The 22140-nt window shown below is 37.1% G+C and overlaps 1 protein-coding gene across 1 annotated transcript in view; it reads left to right on the top strand.

Moving 5' to 3' along the window:
* LOC149903184 (uncharacterized) overlaps positions 1-18066 on the top strand; it is a 64663-nt gene extending 46597 nt beyond the window's left edge. The window contains exons 17-19 of the mRNA XM_090108992.1: positions 4300-4396; positions 5209-5417; positions 17911-18066. Of these exons, the coding sequence (XP_089965118.1) occupies positions 4300-4396; positions 5209-5417; positions 17911-18010 (406 nt within the window). The 3' untranslated portion in view covers positions 18011-18066. The remainder of the gene's footprint in view (positions 1-4299; positions 4397-5208; positions 5418-17910) is intronic.
* Positions 18067-22140: the final 4074 nt, after the last annotated feature.

Here is a 22140-nt window from a genome sequence, read left to right as displayed (position 1 = left end):
GTCACGTAGCCCATTGTGCCATAACAGGCTATACGTTGTGATCACGCGCGGTTAGATCACTGATAGCTTAGATTGCTTACTTTCGTTGGATGTAATCGTGGTTTGATTGCAATGGTGTGTATGATGGGTTCGTTATAGGATTTTGGGGACCTGTAAGTATGTATGACAGACCGCCTCCTTGGTACAGTGGTTAACAATAATACATACATGTATGTATTATTATAAGCTACTAGCGGTCCGCCCCGGCTTCGCCCGTGGTACCTACATGTTTAAACTATCCTATCTCTCAAATTGGATCGAACTGCAAATGGTGTGCGAATTTTATTATAATCGGTTAAGTGGTTTAGGAGTCCATTGAGGACAAACATTGTGACACGAGATTTATATATATTAAGATTAAGATAATCTAAGGAACTTAGAGTTTTCTACAAGCATAAAGAATATGGCATGAAAATGTATATGTAAATGCAGGATTAATTCGATGAATTCAATTTTAGTATAGAATTTGCTAATGTAAGTAAGTCAAGATGTACAGGATATTTGGCACTTTGCTCTAGGTACTAGATTTATGATTTCTGAGTCAAGAAAATTTTAACATAATTTTCTTCAGAATCAAATGCAATGATAGGAATTAAATCTTTGGTTTAACAATCTCATAACTAGGGCCTATGAACTGATAAGTACCTAATAATAATTTTATCTGGCCTGTAATCTCACCGCAGAAACACTCCACTTCGAAGGAGATATAAAATAAGAAGATTGCAGTAATAATATTTTTACGACGAAGATGAGTGCATTGGATATTTAATGACCTATATCGGAATATTTTTGTTTGCGTTGGTTTTACCTATACGGTTAAATGTGTTAGCATAATCGCAAAAATGAGTTAAAACTGCGATTTTCAAAGTCATAATAAAGGCATTTTTAATAGCAAAGTAAGATAACTGAAAAGTACTGATGTACCCAAAAACATGACAAATTATGAATTTGTTATTTGTGCCTACTGCCTTCATACGTAATTTCGTGTGATGTTTGTTATAAATTTCTTTTCCAAAACATTTTTCTGGTACGTTTTATCACTATTGCTTTGGGAAAAAAAACGTATAAAAGTTTTTAGTATGTTGACTTTGAACATGCGAGAAAGTAAATTAATATTTTTAATTGCAATATAAGGAATTATTTATAGGCAATATAAATCAGTGACAATTTACAGCCGAAGTTTATATGTATGCAATTTGCGGGTAGTTTCGCTTGTCTATGCACCGGGAACCATAAATTTGTGGACGATAAAAGTTTCACCGCTTTTAATGTTCCACTTTGCTTTATGACGTCATGGTGTAGGTTGGGTACAAGTTTTTGTGGGATTGGGTATTTATTTGATATACATATTAATATTTCTTGTAGTCTTCGGAAGGCTTTCCGTTTGGAGAGGACAGCCTTTTGGAAACAATTTCAGAATAACTACTATACTTATATGGCCTGGTGCTAATATTTTGAACCATTCAAAAAGTTGGTTAAAAATAAAATGGATATAAATATATGCTTTGCTGTGTTGTAGTAGTGCTTTAGAGAGGCTCTACATTGCTTAAAGTACTTATATGTGATTCATAATCATTATGTATGCTTAAATCTGATATTGACCTACAAACAACTATGTATCATATCAAGTGGATTCCACATTCACACTCCTTCTTATACAAAACAGACAACAGTATATTTATATAGCAAATAGTCGGTTAATAAATAATTACTCATTGGCTAAGAGTCAGACCGACAGAGCCCTACCAGAACTCCAGAAAAAAGACAGAATTTATTGCCAGCTCCTCTGTGGAAGCTGATTTCCAAGTCGCTGTAGATGGTAAAATTATGATACAACGATTCAAAAATGCTTCTAAAAGAAGTCTAATTTAATAAATCAATGTTTGAGTTTCATAAGTCCATAAAACGTTGTCACCGCTCATGTACCAGTACGTCCCAAGCCCTTGCATGTTATATAGTCTCCCATCTCCCCATTACGAACGAAGGTCGAACTTCCGCCCTACCGTGTTGTAAGTCAAGGTCATCAGGATGAATCACTGGTTATATTGGTTTTATGGAACGTCTGGAAAGTTCGGAATTGAATAGTTTCATCTGGTTATCTTAGTCTGATTTGGAATAGTTTGTTTTTTCTGGTTATTTGCACAGTGGAGGAGGCTTTAGGCTAGACGATGTAGAAAAAATAGTAAAAGAGAGATCAATGAAAAGAGTTAATATTCCACTTGCCCTATTTTCCATAAATGTCCTGGTTGACATTATTGACTTGATTTTTTTTTTCGAATTATTTATTATTTAACCATTTCATTCATTCTTAATTTATAAGTGGTCCAATCAACACGATTTTTTTAAATACACATGCAAAGAAGCGGCTGCGACAGCAACTAATAAATTCCCATTGGAATGAGATGCAGATATAATGTCAAATTCACAGTTTTACAACCCTTTTTTGTCATCTTGTGAATTCACAAAATCCCATAGTAACCCAAAAACATTCCTTAAATCCTCGTCGAGCGATTTAAACTTCACGATTAGTATAAAAATAGTGTGATAAGGTAATTGGCGACGATTCGTGCAATGCAGTCAGTCTAAATTGATGCGACCTCGCGTCTGATGTCAGATACATTTACTGGCTCAGTTTTATGGTGTTTACCTTTTATCTAAATCACTTCTGTTTAACGGATTAAATGTTAAATAGAGTGGTTCACTGTGAATATTAGTGTTTCTGTAATTTGATAGTTTGGCTGATTGCTTTTAAACATGTGTGAATTGAAATGATCATCAAATTTTACGCATTATAGTTTTTATAGGAGTTTTTAAACACTTTTGTAAAATAATAAAATAACTAAGCTGTGCCGTGGGGTTTTACCCGCATTGCTCCGCTCTTATTGGTCTTAGGGTGATGATAACCTTCCTCGATAAATGGAATATTGGTGATATTTTCTAGTTCCTGAGATTAGCGCGATCAACCAAACGACCAAAAAGACAAACTCTTCAGCTTTGAATATTAGTATAGATGCCTGAAATTAAAAGTACTCTACCAATATTCACTAAAACGAAATGAAACATTATCAGCACTAAAAACACTTTGCAAATTAGTGCCTTAATTAGATTATTAAATTTGCGATGAGCAATAACTTCTAGCGTATCAGCTATTATATAATATTAATAACAAATGGGCATGTCACGGTCTAGACGGGGTCTCCTAGGGGTCACCTCTCCCTAAGCTATGTCCCTATGACATAGCATTTCACTTATCCCCACACGCCTGACTCATAATTCCATATAAAGTATTGAAAGTGGGTGTTTTTTGTTTTATTACATAAATGGAATAGTTGGATTACGTCATAATGTGAGGGCAAGGATGGACATATATTGAATTGCATGATATTATCTTTTAAATATAAAGCAATTGAAATGTTTATTAATTAGGAAAAACTAGAGATACTAATTTGTCTACATATCTGATTGTTTCATTCCTAACATTCCTGATGATCAGAGAGGAACTGGATTTCACTATAACACTGTACTAGGGTTCAGACTTTAATAAGAAGGAGAGTTATAATATATATTTGATTGTAAGTGAACAATATCCTTAGGGCTGTTTTTTCAATCCATGGTTAAAACTTATTCCCCCAATAAAGTATTACACGATAACATTAAAAATGTCACCCGTAAACTGTCAAATACAGAAAAAGAATACATTTTTGAAATGATAGTTTAATACGTTATTCGACGAATAAGTATTAACCAAGGATTGAAAAATAATTAATTTTAATAATTAATTCATCTACCACCGCTATATTCCACTATTGCGATTTAATAATATTATTTAAAAAAATAACTTCAAAATAAACAGCACGCGAGCTGAGTTTATTCCGTGACCTAGTATAACCTAAGCTTTGTTATAGCACCTTTATAATAATTACATACATTCATATTATATTATGTATGCAATATGCATTATAATATAGGAAGTACATATATAATAAAACACTTTGTTGTTATAATGAAGATGACGAATCATAATGATTATGATGATCATTGTTATACTCACATTCAATTCAACCTCATGGTTTTGCTAAAAAATAGGAAATATTGCAGTTTTCTTAATACTTTTATAACACTTTTTCTAGAAATATATCTGTTTATGTTTCTTTTTAATGTGTAAACGTTACAAATCCTAGATAAATACGAGAGACATTTCAATTTTCATGTACAATGGGTAATTTTCATTTTGTTTAATGTGCTAAATAATATTTCCAGGCATAGAAATGAACGTGTGCTCGGTGCGAAGAATGCGCAGCTGGTCTGCGTCAACGGTGGGAGCCCGCGACAGCCCAGCACTCCGCAGCTATTGAGAGTGGGTATATTGAAGTGAAAACTTCTTTAGCGGCGTTGGGTATAAAATCTTAAACTCGCGACAGGACACGTGACCTGATCGAAAAAGCGTAAGACGGATGGATATCAAACATGCTCAACGTTAATAATCAAGTTTTCACTTCTGCCGGCACTCCCGGAGTGCAACCCGTCTTTTTTTATCTACTTAAGTTTGAGCTTTGGCCCCATATAGCCAAGATTATTTTGGTATGGAGATATAGTATGAGAGTTACCTTTATAGTTGGTTGAACACTAGTCTTTGTCTTTTTTGGATGGGGAGCAGGATATCGAGGTCTTTTATAACAGTTGATTTATTCAAATAGATAAACGAAGGAGGTCTAACCTAACCTTTAGGTAGCCTAGTTACAGGCGATATAAACGCTCTACAAATAATCATAGTAAACAGAAAGTATTTGTATACATTTAAAAAACAATCAATGATACCCAATTAATTGAAATGAAACTATTTTCAGTATTATTGCCTTTATAGGTATTTAACTTTTCAAATTGCTCAGTGTAACGCGTGAAACCGTTGTATTCGCTCTTATCCTTTTTTCTAATTCTATCCAATACAATAAACAATAATTTCCCTAAAAGTAAGCTTATATCCTTATATTTAGCCCAATATTAACTTTACCATACATAATTCTAACCTGTCCCCAGGTTACATTGGAAATAATTGGAGGAGGCCTATGCCAAAAGGCACACAGAACTTAGGGACCTCTTGTAACCCTATGTTCTGGAATAAAAGGCTGTATATACATAATTCTAAACAAAGAACTCAACAACTTTCAGATACTAGAAGAAACAATCCAAAAGAAGACGCCCCGTCCTTTATACCCACCGAGCGACAAAGACATGGAGAAATACCGCATGTTGCTCAACACACCAGAACCTGTTGCTGAACAGTTGCACAACTATCGCACCAAGTTTGTGCAGCACATGCTGACAAGCTGCATGTATGCGAACAGCGCTGTGGGGAAACCCTGGGAGGTTATCGGCAGGTGCTGCTTTAAAACTATGTTTGGGCATGACGGTCAATTTCAGGGGTAACTAAGGTGTGGGATCTGCGAGTCTCTTCTAGGATGGGTTGTGCTGGGTAACACCGGCTGAATGTGAACATCTGGTAAAATCCTGTAAAATATAATAACTGTGCTGTGGAACAACTCTAGAAAGTGATAAACTGGTAAAATCCTGTCTGGCGTTACCATCTTCGTGCAGAATATGTTCATCAGCTCCAGAGATGATAACTGTGGTGTGGAACAGCTCTGGAAGGTAATAAACTGGTAAAATCCTGTAAAATATAATAACTGTGCTGTGGAACAACTCTAGAAAGTGATAAACTGGTAAAATCCTGTCTGGCGTTACCATCTTCGTGCAGAATATGTTCATCAGCTCCAGAGATGATAACTATTGTGTGGAACAGCTCTGGAAGGTAGTAAACTGGTAAAATCCTGTAAAATATAATAACTGTGCTGTGGAACAACTCTAGAAAGTGATAAACTGGTAAAATCCTGTCTGGCGTTACCATCTTCGTGCAGAATATGTTCATCAGCTCCAGAGATGATAACTGTGGTGTGGAACAGCTCTGGAAGGTAATAAACTGGTAAAATCCTGTAAAATATAATAACTGTGCTGTGGAACAACTCTAGAAAGTGATAAACTGGTAAAATCCTGTCTGGCGTTACCATCTTCGTGCAGAATATGATCATCAGCTCCAGAGATGATAACTGTGGTGTGGAACAGCTCTGGAAGGTAATAAACTGGTAAAATCCTGTAAAATATAATAACTGTGCTGTTGAACAACTCTAGAAAGTGATAAACTGGTAAAATCCTGTCTGGCGTTACCATCTTCGTGCAGAATATGTTCATCAGCTCCAGAAATGATAACTGTGGTGTGGAGCAGCTCAGGAAGGTTATAAACTGGTAAAATCCTGTAAAATATAATAACTGTGCTGTGGAACAACTCTAGAAAGTGATAAACTGGTAAAATCCTGTCTGGCGTTACCATCTTCGTGCAGAATATGTTCATCAGCTCCAGAGATGATAACAGTGGTGTGGAACAGCTCTGGAAGGTAATAAACTGGTAAAATCCTGTAAAATATAACAACTGTGCTGTGGAACAACTCTAGAAAGTGATAAACTGGTAAAATCCTGTCTGGCGTTACCATCTTCGTGCAGAATATGTTCATCAGCTCCAGAGATTATAACTATTGTGTGGAACAGCTCTGGAAGGTAATAAACTGGTAAAATCCTGTAAAATATAATAACTGTGCTGTGGAACAACTCTAGAAAGTGATAAACTGGTAAAATCCTGTCCGGCGTTACCATCTTCGTGCAGAATATGTTCATCAGTTCCAGAGATGATAACTGTGGTGTGGAACAGCTCTGGAAGGTAATAAACTGGTAAAATCCTGTAAAATATAATAACTGTGCTGTGGAACAACTCTAGAAAGTGATAAACTGGTAAAATCCTGTCTGGCGTTACCATCTTCGTGCAGAATATGTTCATCAGCTCCAGAGATGATAACTGTGGTGTGGAACAGCTCTGGAAGGTAATAAACTGGTAAAATCCTGTAAAATATAATAACTGTGCTGTGGAACAACTCTAGAAAGTGATAAACTGGTAAAATCCTGTCTGGCGTTACCATCTTCGTGCAGAATATGTTCGTCAGCTCCAGAGATGATAACTATTGTGTGGAACAGCTCTGGAAGGTAATAAACTGGTAAAATCCTGTAAAATATAATAACTGTGCTGTGGAACAACTCTAGAAAGTGATAAACTGGTAAAATCCTGTCTGGCGTTACCATCTTCGTGCAGAATATGTTCATCAGCTCCAGAGATGATAACAGTGGTGTGGAACAGCTCTGGAAGGTAATAAACTGGTAAAATCCTGTAAAATATAATAACTGTGCTGTGGAACAACTCTAGAAAGTGATAAACTGGTAAAATCCTGTCCGGCGTTACCATCTTCGTGCAGAATATGTTCATCAGTTCCAGAGATGATAACTGTGGTGTGGAACAGCTCTGGAAGGTAATAAACTGGTAAAATCCTGTAAAATATAATAACTGTGCTGTGGAACAACTCTAGAAAGTGATAAACTGGTAAAATCCTGTCTGGCGTTACCATCTTCGTGCAGAATATGTTCATCAGCTCCAGAGATGATAACTGTGGTGTGGAACAGCTCTGGAAGGTAATAAACTGGTAAAATCCTGTAAAATATAATAACTGTGCTGTGGAACAACTCTAGAAAGTGATAAACTGGTAAAATCCTGTCTGGCGTTACCATCTTCGTGCAGAATATGTTCATCAGCTCCAGAGATGATAACTATTGTGTGGAACAGCTCTGGAAGGTAATAAACTGGTACAATCCTGTAAAATATAATAACTGTGCTGTTGAACAACTCTAGAAAGTGATAAACTGGTAAAATCCTGTCTGGCGTTACCATCTTCGTGCAGAATATGTTCATCAGCTCCAGAGATGATAACTGTGGTGTGGAACAGCTCTGGAAGGTAATAAACTGGTAAAATCTTGTAAAATATAATAACTGTGCTGTGGAACAACTCTAGAAAGTGATAAACTGGTAAAATCCTGTCTGGCGTTACCATCTTCGTGCAGAATATGTTCATCAGCTCCAGAGATGATAACTGTGGTGTGGAACAGCTCTGGAAGGTAATTAACTGGTACAATCCTGTAAAATATAATAACTGTGCTGTGGAACAACTCTAGAAAGTGATAAACTGGTAAAATCCTGTCTGGCGTTACCATCTTCGTGCAGAATATGTTCATCAGCTCCAGAGATGATAACTGTGGTGTGGAACAGCTCTGGAAGGTAATAAACTGGTAAAATCCTGTAAAATATAATAACTGTGCTGTGGAACAACTCTAGAAAGTGATAAACTGGTAAAATCCTGTCTGGCGTTACCATCTTCGTGCAGAATATGTTCATCAGCTCCAGAGATGATAACTGTGGTGTGGAACAGCTCTGGAAGGTAATAAACTGGTAAAATCCTGTAAAATATAATAACTGTGCTGTGGAACAACTCTAGAAAGTGATAAACTGGTAAAATCCTGTCTGGCGTTACCATCTTCGTGCAGAATATGTTCGTCAGCTCCAGAGATGATAACTATTGTGTGGAACAGCTCTGGAAGGTAATATACTAAACTGGTAAAATCCTGTCTGGCGTTACCATCTTCGTGCAGAATATGTTCATCAGCTCCAGAAATGATAACTGTGGTGTGGAGCAGCTCAGGAAGGTTATAAACTGGTAAAATCCTGTAAAATATAATAACTGTGCTGTGGAACAACTCTAGAAAGTGATAAACTGGTAAAATCCTGTCTGGCGTTACCATCTTCGTGCAGAATATGTTCATCAGCTCCAGAGATGATAACTGTGGTGTGGAACAGCTCTGGAAGGTAATAAACTGGTAAAATCCTGTAAAATATAACAACTGTGCTGTGGAACAACTCTAGAAAGTGAAAAACTGGTAAAATCCTGTCTGGCGTTACCATCTTCGTGCAGAATATGTTCATCAGCTCCAGAGATTATAACTATTGTGTGGAACAGCTCTGGAAGGTAATAAACTGGTAAAATCCTGTAAAATATAATAACTGTGCTGTGGAACAACTCTAGAAAGTGATAAACTGGTAAAATCCTGTCTGGCGTTACCATCTTCGTGCAGAATATGTTCATCAGCTCCAGAGATGATAACTGTGGTTTGGAACAGCTCTGGAAGGTAATAAACTGGTAAAATCCTGTAAAATATAATAACTGTGCTGTGGAACAACTCTAGAAAGTGATAAACTGGTAAAATCCTGTCTGGCGTTACCATCTTCGTGCAGAATATGTTCATCAGCTCCAGAGATGATAACTGTGGTGTGGAACAGCTCTGGAAGGTAATAAACTGGTAAAATCCTGTAAAATATAACAACTGTGCTGTGGAACAACTCTAGAAAGTGAAAAACTGGTAAAATCCTGTCTGGCGTTACCATCTTCGTGCAGAATATGTTCATCAGCTCCAGAGATTATAACTATTGTGTGGAACAGCTCTGGAAGGTAATAAACTGGTAAAATCCTGTAAAATATAATAACTGTGCTGTGGAACAACTCTAGAAAGTGATAAACTGGTAAAATCCTGTCTGGCGTTACCATCTTCGTGCAGAATATGTTCATCAGCTCCAGAGATGATAACTGTGGTTTGGAACAGCTCTGGAAGGTAATAAACTGGTAAAATCCTGTAAAATATAATAACTGTGCTGTGGAACAACTCTAGAAAGTGATAAACTGGTAAAATCCTGTCTGGCGTTACCATCTTCGTGCAGAATATGTTCATCAGCTCCAGAAATGATAACTGTGGTGTGGAGCAGCTCAGGAAGGTTATAAACTGGTAAAATCCTGTAAAATATAATAACTGTGCTGTGGAACAACTCTAGAAAGTGATAAACTGGTAAAATCCTGTCTGGCGTTACCATCTTCGTGCAGAATATGTTCATCAGCTCCAGAGATGATAACTGTGGTTTGGAACAGCTCTGGAAGGTAATAAACTGGTAAAATCCTGTAAAATATAATAACTGTGCTGTGGAACAACTCTAGAAAGTGATAAACTGGTAAAATCCTGTCTGGCGTTACCATCTTCGTGCAGAATATGTTCATCAGCTCCAGAGATGATAACTGTGGTGTGGAACAGCTCTGGAAGGTAATAAACTGGTAAAATCCTGTAAAATATAACAACTGTGCTGTGGAACAACTCTAGAAAGTGAAAAACTGGTAAAATCCTGTCTGGCGTTACCATCTTCGTGCAGAATATGTTCATCAGCTCCAGAGATTATAACTATTGTGTGGAACAGCTCTGGAAGGTAATAAACTGGTAAAATCCTGTAAAATATAATAACTGTGCTGTGGAACAACTCTAGAAAGTGATAAACTGGTAAAATCCTGTCTGGCGTTACCATCTTCGTGCAGAATATGTTCATCAGCTCCAGAGATGATAACTGTGGTTTGGAACAGCTCTGGAAGGTAATAAACTGGTAAAATCCTGTAAAATATAATAACTGTGCTGTGGAACAACTCTAGAAAGTGATAAACTGGTAAAATCCTGTCTGGCGTTACCATCTTCGTGCAGAATATGTTCATCAGCTCCAGAAATGATAACTGTGGTGTGGAGCAGCTCAGGAAGGTTATAAACTGGTAAAATCCTGTAAAATATAATAACTGTGCTGTGGAACAACTCTAGAAAGTGATAAACTGGTAAAATCCTGTCTGGCGTTACCATCTTCGTGCAGAATATGTTCATCAGCTCCAGAGATGATTACAGTGGTGTGGAACAGCTCTGGAAGGTAATAAACTGGTAAAATCCTGTAAAATATAACAACTGTGCTGTGGAACAACTCTAGAAAGTGAAAAACTGGTAAAATCCTGTCTGGCGTTACCATCTTCGTGCAGAATATGTTCATCAGCTCCAGAGATTATAACTATTGTGTGGAACAGCTCTGGAAGGTAATAAACTGGTAAAATCCTGTAAAATATAATAACTGTGCTGTGGAACAACTCTAGAAAGTGATAAACTGGTAAAATCCTGTCCGGCGTTACCATCTTCGTGCAGAATATGTTCATCAGTTCCAGAGATGATAACTGTGGTGTGGAACAGCTCTGGAAGGTAATAAACTGGTAAAATCCTGTAAAATATAATAACTGTGCTGTGGAACAACTCTAGAAAGTGATAAACTGGTAAAATCCTGTCTGGCGTTACCATCTTCGTGCAGAATATGTTCATCAGCTCCAGAGATGATAACTGTGGTGTGGAAGAGCTCTGGAAGGTAATAAACTGGTAAAATCCTGTAAAATATAATAACTGTGCTGTGGAACAACTCTAGAAAGTGATAAACTGGTAAAATCCTGTCTGGCGTTACCATCTTCGTGCAGAATATGTTCATCAGCTCCAGAGATGATAACTATTGTGTGGAACAGCTCTGGAAGGTAGTAAACTGGTAAAATCCTGTAAAATATAATAACTGTGCTGTGGAACAACTCTAGAAAGTGATAAACTGGTAAAATCCTGTCTGGCGTTACCATCTTCGTGCAGAATATGTTCATCAGCTCCAGAGATGATAACTGTGGTGTGGAACAGCTCTGGAAGGTAATAAACTGGTAAAATCCTGTAAAATATAATAACTGTGCTGTGGAACAACTCTAGAAAGTGATAAACTGGTAAAATCCTGTCTGGCGTTACCATCTTCGTGCAGAATATGTTCATCAGCTCCAGAGATGATAACTGTGGTGTGGAACAGCTCTGGAAGGTAATAAACTGGTAAAATCCTGTAAAATATAATAACTGTGCTGTGGAACAACTCTAGAAAGTGATAAACTGGTAAAATCCTGTCTGGCGTTACCATCTTCGTGCAGAATATGTTCATCAGCTCCAGAGATGATAACTGTGGTGTGAAACAGCTCTGGAAGGTAATAAACTGGTAAAATCCTGTAAAATATAATAACTGTGCTGTGGAACAACTCTAGAAAGTGATAAACTGGTAAAATCCTGTCTGGCGTTACCATCTTCGTGCAGAATATGTTCATCAGCTCCAGAGATGATAACTGTGGTGTGGAACAGCTCTGGAAGGTAATAAACTGGTAAAATCCTGTAAAATATAATAACTGTGCTGTGGAACAACTCTAGAAAGTGATAAACTGGTAAAATCCTGTCTGGCGTTACCATCTTCGTGCAGAATATGTTCATCAGCTCCAGAGATGATAACTGTGGTGTGGAACAGCTCTGGAAGGTAATAAACTGGTAAAATCCTGTAAAATATAATAACTGTGCTGTGGAACAACTCTAGAAAGTGATAAACTGGTAAAATCCTGTCTGGCGTTACCATCTTCGTGCAGAATATGTTCATCAGCTCCAGAGATGATAACTGTGGTGTGGAACAGCTCTGGAAGGTAATAAACTGGTAAAATCCTGTAAAATATAATAACTGTGCTGTTGAACAACTCTAGAAAGTGATAAACTGGTAAAATCCTGTCTGGCGTTACCATCTTCGTGCAGAATATGTTCATCAGCTCCAGAAATGATAACTGTGGTGTGGAGCAGCTCAGGAAGGTTATAAACTGGTAAAATCCTGTAAAATATAATAACTGTGCTGTGGAACAACTCTAGAAAGTGATAAACTGGTAAAATCCTGTCTGGCGTTACCATCTTCGTGCAGAATATGTTCATCAGCTCCAGAGATGATAACAGTGGTGTGGAACAGCTCTGGAAGGTAATAAACTGGTAAAATCCTGTAAAATATAACAACTGTGCTGTGGAACAACTCTAGAAAGTGATAAACTGGTAAAATCCTGTCTGGCGTTACCATCTTCGTGCAGAATATGTTCATCAGCTCCAGAGATTATAACTATTGTGTGGAACAGCTCTGGAAGGTAATAAACTGGTAAAATCCTGTAAAATATAATAACTGTGCTGTGGAACAACTCTAGAAAGTGATAAACTGGTAAAATCCTGTCCGGCGTTACCATCTTCGTGCAGAATATGTTCATCAGTTCCAGAGATGATAACTGTGGTGTGGAACAGCTCTGGAAGGTAATAAACTGGTAAAATCCTGTAAAATATAATAACTGTGCTGTGGAACAACTCTAGAAAGTGATAAACTGGTAAAATCCTGTCTGGCGTCACCATCTTCGTGCAGAATATGTTCATCAGCTCCAGAGATGATAACTGTGGTGTGGAACAGCTCTGGAAGGTAATAAACTGGTAAAATCCTGTAAAATATAATAACTGTGCTGTGGAACAACTCTAGAAAGTGATAAACTGGTAAAATCCTGTCTGGCGTTACCATCTTCGTGCAGAATATGTTCGTCAGCTCCAGAGATGATAACTATTGTGTGGAACAGCTCTGGAAGGTAATAAACTGGTAAAATCCTGTAAAATTTATGTATTCTTCTAAGACTATACCAAGCACAAGTTCGATCGTGTGTGGAGTACTGCAGCCATTTATGGGCTGGGTCTGCGAAGACGCATCTGGGAGCATTGGATTCGATGGAAAGACGAGCTGTTAGGCTGATAGCTGACTCGAAATTGACCAAGAGTAAACTTCTTAGTCTTGATCACAGACGTAAGATTGCGTGTCTTTCAGTTTTCTACCGCTTGCACTTTGGTGAATGTTCAGCTGAACTTCACGCTCTCATTCCATCTTCACCGTTTCACCATCGAACATCTAGACGTGCCGCCGGCTTCCATCCCTTCGTAGTTGACGTACCATTTATCCGCACAAAACGTTATCAGAAATCGTTCATCAACTTAACTGCAAGGGATTGGAACGCCCTACCCGCTTCCGTCTTCCCAGATAAATATAACTTAAACTCATTCAAGGCAAGAGTGAATAGGCTCTATCTAGGCAGGCATGCCCCTTCATAGACTGCATCACTACTTACCATCAGGTAATGGTGCAGTCAAATGCCTGGCTATTCCTATATAAAAAAAAAAAAAAAAAAAAAAAAAATATAATAACTGTGCTGTGGAACAACTCTAGAAAGTGATGAACTGGTAAAATCCTGTCTGGCGTTACCATCTTCGTGCGGAATATGTTCATCAGCTCCAGAGATGATAACTGTGGTGTGGAACAGCTCTGGAAGGTAATAAACTGGTACAATCCTGTAAAATATAATAACTGTGCTGTGGAACAACTCTAGAAAGTGATAAACTGGTAAAATCCTGTCTGGCGTTACCATCTTCGTGCAGAATATGTTCATCAGCTCCAGAGATGATAACTGTGGTGTGGAACAGCTCTGGAAGGTAATAAACTGGTAAAATCCTGTAAAATATAATAACTGTGCTGTGGAACAACTCTAGAAAGTGATAAACTGGTAAAATCCTGTCTGGCGTTACCATCTTCGTGCAGAATATGTTCATCAGCTCCAGAGATGATAACTGTGGTGTGGAACAGCTCTGGAAGGTAATAAACTGGTAAAATCCTGTAAAATATAATAACTGTGCTGTGGAACAACTCTAGAAAGTGATAAACTGGTAAAATCCTGTCTGGCGTTACCATCTTCGTGCAGAATATGTTCATCAGCTCCAGAGATGATAACTGTGGTTTGGAACAGCTCTGGAAGGTAATAAACTGGTAAAATCCTGTAAAATATAATAACTGTGCTGTGGAACAACTCTAGAAAGTGATAAACTGGTAAAATCCTGTCTGGCGTTACCATCTTCGTGCAGAATATGTTCATCAGCTCCAGAAATGATAACTGTGGTGTGGAGCAGCTCAGGAAGGTTATAAACTGGTAAAATCCTGTAAAATATAATAACTGTGCTGTGGAACAACTCTAGAAAGTGATAAACTGGTAAAATCCTGTCTGGCGTTACCATCTTCGTGCAGAATATGTTCATCAGCTCCAGAGATGATTACAGTGGTGTGGAACAGCTCTGGAAGGTAATAAACTGGTAAAATCCTGTAAAATATAACAACTGTGCTGTGGAACAACTCTAGAAAGTGAAAAACTGGTAAAATCCTGTCTGGCGTTACCATCTTCGTGCAGAATATGTTCATCAGCTCCAGAGATTATAACTATTGTGTGGAACAGCTCTGGAAGGTAATAAACTGGTAAAATCCTGTAAAATATAATAACTGTGCTGTGGAACAACTCTAGAAAGTGATAAACTGGTAAAATCCTGTCCGGCGTTACCATCTTCGTGCAGAATATGTTCATCAGTTCCAGAGATGATAACTGTGGTGTGGAACAGCTCTGGAAGGTAATAAACTGGTAAAATCCTGTAAAATATAATAACTGTGCTGTGGAACAACTCTAGAAAGTGATAAACTGGTAAAATCCTGTCTGGCGTTACCATCTTCGTGCAGAATATGTTCATCAGCTCCAGAAATGATAACTGTGGTGTGGAGCAGCTCAGGAAGGTTATAAACTGGTAAAATCCTGTAAAATATAATAACTGTGCTGTGGAACAACTCTAGAAAGTGATAAACTGGTAAAATCCTGTCTGGCGTTACCATCTTCGTGCAGAATATGTTCATCAGCTCCAGAAATGATAACTGTGGTGTGGAGCAGCTCAGGAAGGTTATAAACTGGTAAAATCCTGTAAAATATAATAACTGTGCTGTGGAACAACTCTAGAAAGTGATAAACTGGTAAAATCCTGTCTGGCGTTACCATCTTCGTGCAGAATATGTTCATCAGCTCCAGAGATGATTACAGTGGTGTGGAACAGCTCTGGAAGGTAATAAACTGGTAAAATCCTGTAAAATATAACAACTGTGCTGTGGAACAACTCTAGAAAGTGAAAAACTGGTAAAATCCTGTCTGGCGTTACCATCTTCGTGCAGAATATGTTCATCAGCTCCAGAGATTATAACTATTGTGTGGAACAGCTCTGGAAGGTAATAAACTGGTAAAATCCTGTAAAATATAATAACTGTGCTGTGGAACAACTCTAGAAAGTGATAAACTGGTAAAATCCTGTCCGGCGTTACCATCTTCGTGCAGAATATGTTCATCAGTTCCAGAGATGATAACTGTGGTGTGGAACAGCTCTGGAAGGTAATAAACTGGTAAAATCCTGTAAAATATAATAACTGTGCTGTGGAACAACTCTAGAAAGTGATAAACTGGTAAAATCCTGTCTGGCGTTACCATCTTCGTGCAGAATATGTTCATCAGCTCCAGAAATGATAACTGTGGTGTGGAGCAGCTCAGGAAGGTTATAAACTGGTAAAATCCTGTAAAATATAATAACTGTGCTGTGGAACAACTCTAGAAAGTGATAAACTGGTAAAATCCTGTCTGGCGTTACCATTTTCGTGCAGAATATGTTCATCAGCTCCAGAGATGATTACAGTGGTGTGGAACAGCTCTGGAAGGTAATAAACTGGTAAAATCCTGTAAAATATAACAACTGTGCTGTAGAACAACTCTAGAAAGTGAAAAACTGGTAAAATCCTGTCTGGCGTTACCATCTTCGTGCAGAATATGTTCATCAGCTCCAGAGATTATAACTATTGTGTGGAACAGCTCTGGAAGGTAATAAACTGGTAAAATCCTGTAAAATATAATAACTGTGCTGTGGAACAACTCTAGAAAGTGATAAACTGGTAAAATCCTGTCCGGCGTTACCATCTTCGTGCAGAATATGTTCATCAGTTCCAGAGATGATAACTGTGGTGTGGAACAGCTCTGGAAGGTAATAAACTGGTAAAATCCTGTAAAATATAATAACTGTGCTGTGGAACAACTCTAGAAAGTGATAAACTGGTAAAATCCTGTCTGGCGTTACCATCTTCGTGCAGAATATGTTCATCAGCTCCAGAGATGATAACTGTGGTGTGGAACAGCTCTGGAAGGTAATAAACTGGTAAAATCCTGTAAAATATAATAACTGTGCTGTGGAACAACTCTAGAAAGTGATAAACTGGTAAAATCCTGTCTGGCGTTACCATCTTCGTGCAGAATATGTTCGTCAGCTCCAGAGATGATAACTATTGTGTGGAACAGCTCTGGAAGGTAATAAACTGGTAAAATCCTGTAAAATATAATAACTGTGCTGTGGAACAACTCTAGAAAGTGATAAACTGGTAAAATCCTGTCTGGCGTTACCATCTTCGTGCAGAATATGTTCATCAGCTCCAGAGATGATAACTGTGGTGTGGAACAGCTCTGGAAGGTAATAAACTGGTAAAATCCTGTAAAATATAATAACTGTGCTGTTGAACAACTCTAGAAAGTGATAAACTGGTAAAATCCTGTCTGGCGTTACCATCTTCGTGCAGAATATGTTCATCAGCTCCAGAAATGATAACTGTGGTGTGGAGCAGCTCAGGAAGGTTATAAACTGGTATAATCCTGTAAAATATAATAACTGTGCTGTGGAACAACTCTAGAAAGTGATAAACTGGTAAAATCCTGTCTGGCGTTATCATCTTCGTGCAGAATATGTTCATCAGCTCCAGAGATGATAACTGTGGTGTGGAACAGCTCTGGAAGGTAATAAACTGGTAAAATCCTGTAAAATATAATAACTGTGCTGTGGAACAACTCTAGAAAGTGATAAACTGGTAAAATATTATCTGGCGTAACCATCTTCGTGCAGAATATGTTCATCAGCTCCAGAGATGATAACTGTGGTGTGGAACAGCTCTGGAAGGTAATAAACTGGTAAAATCCTGTAAAATATAATAACTGTGCTGTGGAACAACTCTAGAAAGTGATAAACTGGTATAATCCTGTCTGGCGTTACCATCTTCGTGCAGAATATGTTCATCAGCTCCAGAGATGATAACTGTGGTGTGGAACAGCTCTGGAAGGTAATAAACTGGTAAAATCCTGTAAAATATAATAACTGTGCTGTGGAACAACTCTAGAAAGTGATAAACTGGTAAAACCGGGAGAATTATGAGTTCATTACGTTTTTTCTTGTTTTGTAAAAAAAATGTTTTATTAAGATGATTGTTTTTTGTATTTATTTTCACATTATCATTTTATTTTCCAGAGTTTCCGAGCAGCTGATAGATGACCTCATACTGAGCTGCGCACAAGAAATGGAACTACAGGAGTATCTCCAGAAGATGTATCAAAGTGAAACGCGTTGATTGTACTTAATAATTGAAATGTATTGTTTTTAATAAATATATTTATTTTTGGGAAATTGTTGTTTTATTTAAGAGACCCTAAGTTTTGAATTGTATATGAATCATAAAAATCCTTAAGATAAAATTAGTTTAGACTCATAGATATGGTAATTTTTTAGGCAGAAATCTAATAACACATTTGGTTCAATAAGTTTTAAAATCTGTAAAATGTTGATCACACAACCAATACAACAATATTTGTGTAACCACCACCACCACCACACTCAAAAATCCATTTCATTCAATCATAGTCTTCTATGTTTTTATTAATTAAAGTTTTTATAACTATTTGAATATAGTTAATATTTAATTGATAATTTCGTAAAAAATTGTAAATGTACCTTTAATAAGACAAGAATAGTATATTATTATCTGAAATTCGTAAAATGACGGATAAGATGGCCTCACTACGGATACCTATGCTTGTCTGAATGCAGATTCTTAATTCACATCTTATTTCCGGTAGCGTGTTTCCCACATATACTTAGGCTTGGTGGACCCATATTTTAGTTAAGGTTAATGTCAAATTTAACAGTAAAAGTAACGGTGACAGCGAATTGGGTTGCACTAGCGTATTTTTTAGCATTGAAAGTTATCAAAGTCTCAAGTCAAATGTCATATCATTTTATATTTGGCGCCTCTGACTAATAGCTTTAAGATGAAACACGAGCGGTTATAGTTATAGTTATATAAATATATATAAATATATAAATATATAGTTATAAAAATCATGACGTCCTAAATAGGGATTTATAATTTCTGCGCATACCAAAATGCTTACTTTTATTATTGTGAAATGATGAGAAAAGATGTGCGTTCTGAATTCATAACCTTAATAATTAAATCGGGAATTGTAGAAGGCATCTGACGTTTTTTCAGATCGATCTGAAAAATTAAGAATCAATATTTTCTATGTTCAAAGCTTTCTTATCCGAAATTTGTTTGGGATAATTAATCTAAAGCGTTGTTAAATTATGTTTTGCACGCCTCATAAGCGAAGCGTTGAGGTGGGTTGGGTACTACTGTCACTTCGCGCAAAACATCTGATTTTTCAAACTTAAAATGTCTTTATGTATCATACATTGCACTTGTAAGATAATACATACACACACATATTAACCCATTAGAGCATAACGTTCGATAAATCGGACGTCAATAAAATCGTTATTTTAGGAGTATTATATATTTTACTCAAGATTTATCTTTTTAAAATAGTAGTTGAATATATTTTCAAACGTGGCAACACTGTTGTTATAAAATATATTAACGCGCATGCGTGACAGCTGTCAATTCGCAAAATGGCGGCACGCGGTCAAAATTCTTCGCGACGAAGGTAAGATTATTTTGTGTTTTTATTATATTTTGTTTAGTGTTATGGGTGATAAATGGATATTTTGATTGCTAAACTATTCAACTATTTATTTTCAATGTAATTTGCACGTAGTCACTGTCATTTTGAATACTATGCTTGCGTATTTCGTACCGTCCGATTTATCGCACGTTATGCATGGTGGGCACTGCATGTGGTGTTTTCTTGAATTGTTACAGGTTACAAGTTCATGAAATATTATCTGCTTTGGAGTGTGAGGAGGATGATGATCATACAGAAAATATAATTTACGTTGAGCCCCCCATCGAGAATGCCGATCAAGTCACTGACGAAGACAGTGACAAATCCGATGACGAGCATGGTGCGAACCTAAATCACTTAGGACGACGACTGCTGCAAGCTAACTGCGAATTGCGACGTTTTCGAGGTGATAGCAATTTTTGTTCTCCATCAACGTCTACAGCTCTTTGTTCAAATACGCGGCAATCGTCGAATGATCACTCTTTATCAAGTAGCGATAGTGAAGACGAGCAGCCCCTTTCTACTTTCATTTCCCATAACAAGTCTTCAAGTTCTGCACCCCCAACTAAAAAGAAAAAATCTACACATTGGAAAAAAGACAAACCCGTTTTTATTTGTACTGAATATCGTTTACAGCCACCATCAGATGAAAGTAAAAGATGTCAAAATCCTCTGGACTACTTCAAATTATTTTTTCACAGTAATCTTATCAAGCATATCGTCAAACAAACAAACCTGTACGCTTTGCAAAAAAATAAACCTCTGATGGCAACGGAAGACGAGATCTACGTTATCTTAGGAGCGATGCTATTGTCAGGTTACGTCAAGTTACCAAAGAAACGATTGTATTTTTGCAAAGATAATGACGTGCCTACAATTCTACAAGATAACATTAGATGCAATCGGTTTGAATTGATTCTTCAACATGTACATTTTAACGACAACAGCGAGCTCAGTGAATCTACAGATAGATTGCATAAATTGCGTCCTATAATTGAAAGCCTTGGTGAATCATTTCAAAAACACTACGGAATGGATGAGCACTATAGCGTAGATGAAAGTATGATCCCGTATTACGGAAAGCACTACGCAAAACAGTTCATCCGTGGAAAGCCAATTAGGTTTGGTTTCAAAAACTGGGCAATGTGTGCAAGTACCGGATATATGGTAGCTTTCAGCTTATATACGGGAAAGAGTACCGAAAAAAAAGATTTTGGACTAGGTGGCGATGTTGTTCTCAGACTAATTACATTGAGCAAACTTCCGCCTAACAGTGGCATAAAATTGTTTTTCGACAATTATTTTACGTCTTTGAGCCTGATGAGACACCTGAAGCAGCTTGGCTATTATGCTACAGGGACCTTGAGAGCTAATCGCACTGAGAACTGCCCGGTCAAAGACGTCAAAAAATTCAAGAAGGAGGTGCGAGGTTATTACGATTACCGACTAGCTGATGATGTCTTCGTATGCCGGTGGAATGATAATAATGTTGTCACAGTAGCCACTAACTTTGAAAATCTAGAAATTACATCTGCAACCCGCTGGTCAAATGAAAAAAAAGCCAAAGTGCAAGTCCCTCAGCCATCACTTATTTCTAATTACAATAAGTATATGGGTGGAGTAGACAAATGCGACCAGGCTGTTGCAAATTTAAGAACTCGAATGCGTATAAAGAAGTGGTGGTGGCCCATATTTGCATATTTAGTAGACGTTTCAGTAGTAAACGCCTGGTTACTTGCTCGGAAAAATGGTTGCACAAGAGACACTGAGTCCTTATTTGTTTTTAGACGTTTCATAGCAAGAAGCTTACTTTCGTCACATGGCACACCACCACATCAAGGTCGCAAGCCAGCGAAACCATTATGTACAATGAGGTACGACGGTAAAGATCATTGGCTGGTGCCAATAAGTACTGAACGTCGGTGTGCAATGCAAATGTGGAGGAAAAAGTAAATTTCAGTGTCAGAAATGTGATGTAGGTCTTCACCCGAAATGCCACATGGCATATCACATCGTACATTAAAATAAGTTTATTTTCTGTTGCTTTTTATAATAAATTTCTTCATAAAATCGGTACTTTTATTTCAAACTCTTTTTAACATCAATTGTGTCCGCCATGCATAACGTCCGATTTATCGGACGGGCTATAAAATCTGAACTTTTACATAAACTAAATATTTCATGTCATTTAATCGTTAAAGATACTCTAAAAGATGATATATTATAGTGATCATAATGAAAAAGGCGTTAATAAACTTTATGCACTAATGGGTTAAGAAAAAACACTATTTTTAACGTTCATGATATTTTTGATGTCATTTTTGTTATTTAAACTAGTTAAAAAACAGTTTAAAAAAGTTCTGTCTTGGACGTCCGTGTGTCTGTATGTGCGGATCCTTTTTCTTGTTAACACGATAGCGACCGAAATACTTTACTAATCGAGTCTTTTTTTTTCTCTTACGCTTGAGTATGCTCAGGAATAGAACCCTTTCATTTTTCAGGGTCTGATTCGATGTGGTTTAATTGTTATCAAATAAACAAAAATAATAATTATTAAATATTTATTAAAAAAAATTATGAGGCGTGCACTTTTGGATTTTCCAAATTATTTTTTTTTTTGTTATCTAGTGAGAGGTTCGTAATTTGGAAATTTGTATCCACTTCAATAAATAGTTCGATAATTTTAATACGTTTCATCAATAGGAATATTTTTTGTTACTATAGCAGCTAATATTATATG

Source organism: Colias eurytheme, chromosome 13 (genome assembly GCF_061535395.1).
Source record: "Colias eurytheme isolate Ceu_HAF_F1 chromosome 13, ilColEury1 Martin Lab GWU primary, whole genome shotgun sequence".
NCBI classification, from domain to species: Eukaryota; Metazoa; Arthropoda; class Insecta; order Lepidoptera; family Pieridae; genus Colias; species Colias eurytheme.
The sequence above is the reverse complement of the archived record's forward strand: the minus strand, read 5'-3'. Positions and strand labels throughout refer to the sequence as shown.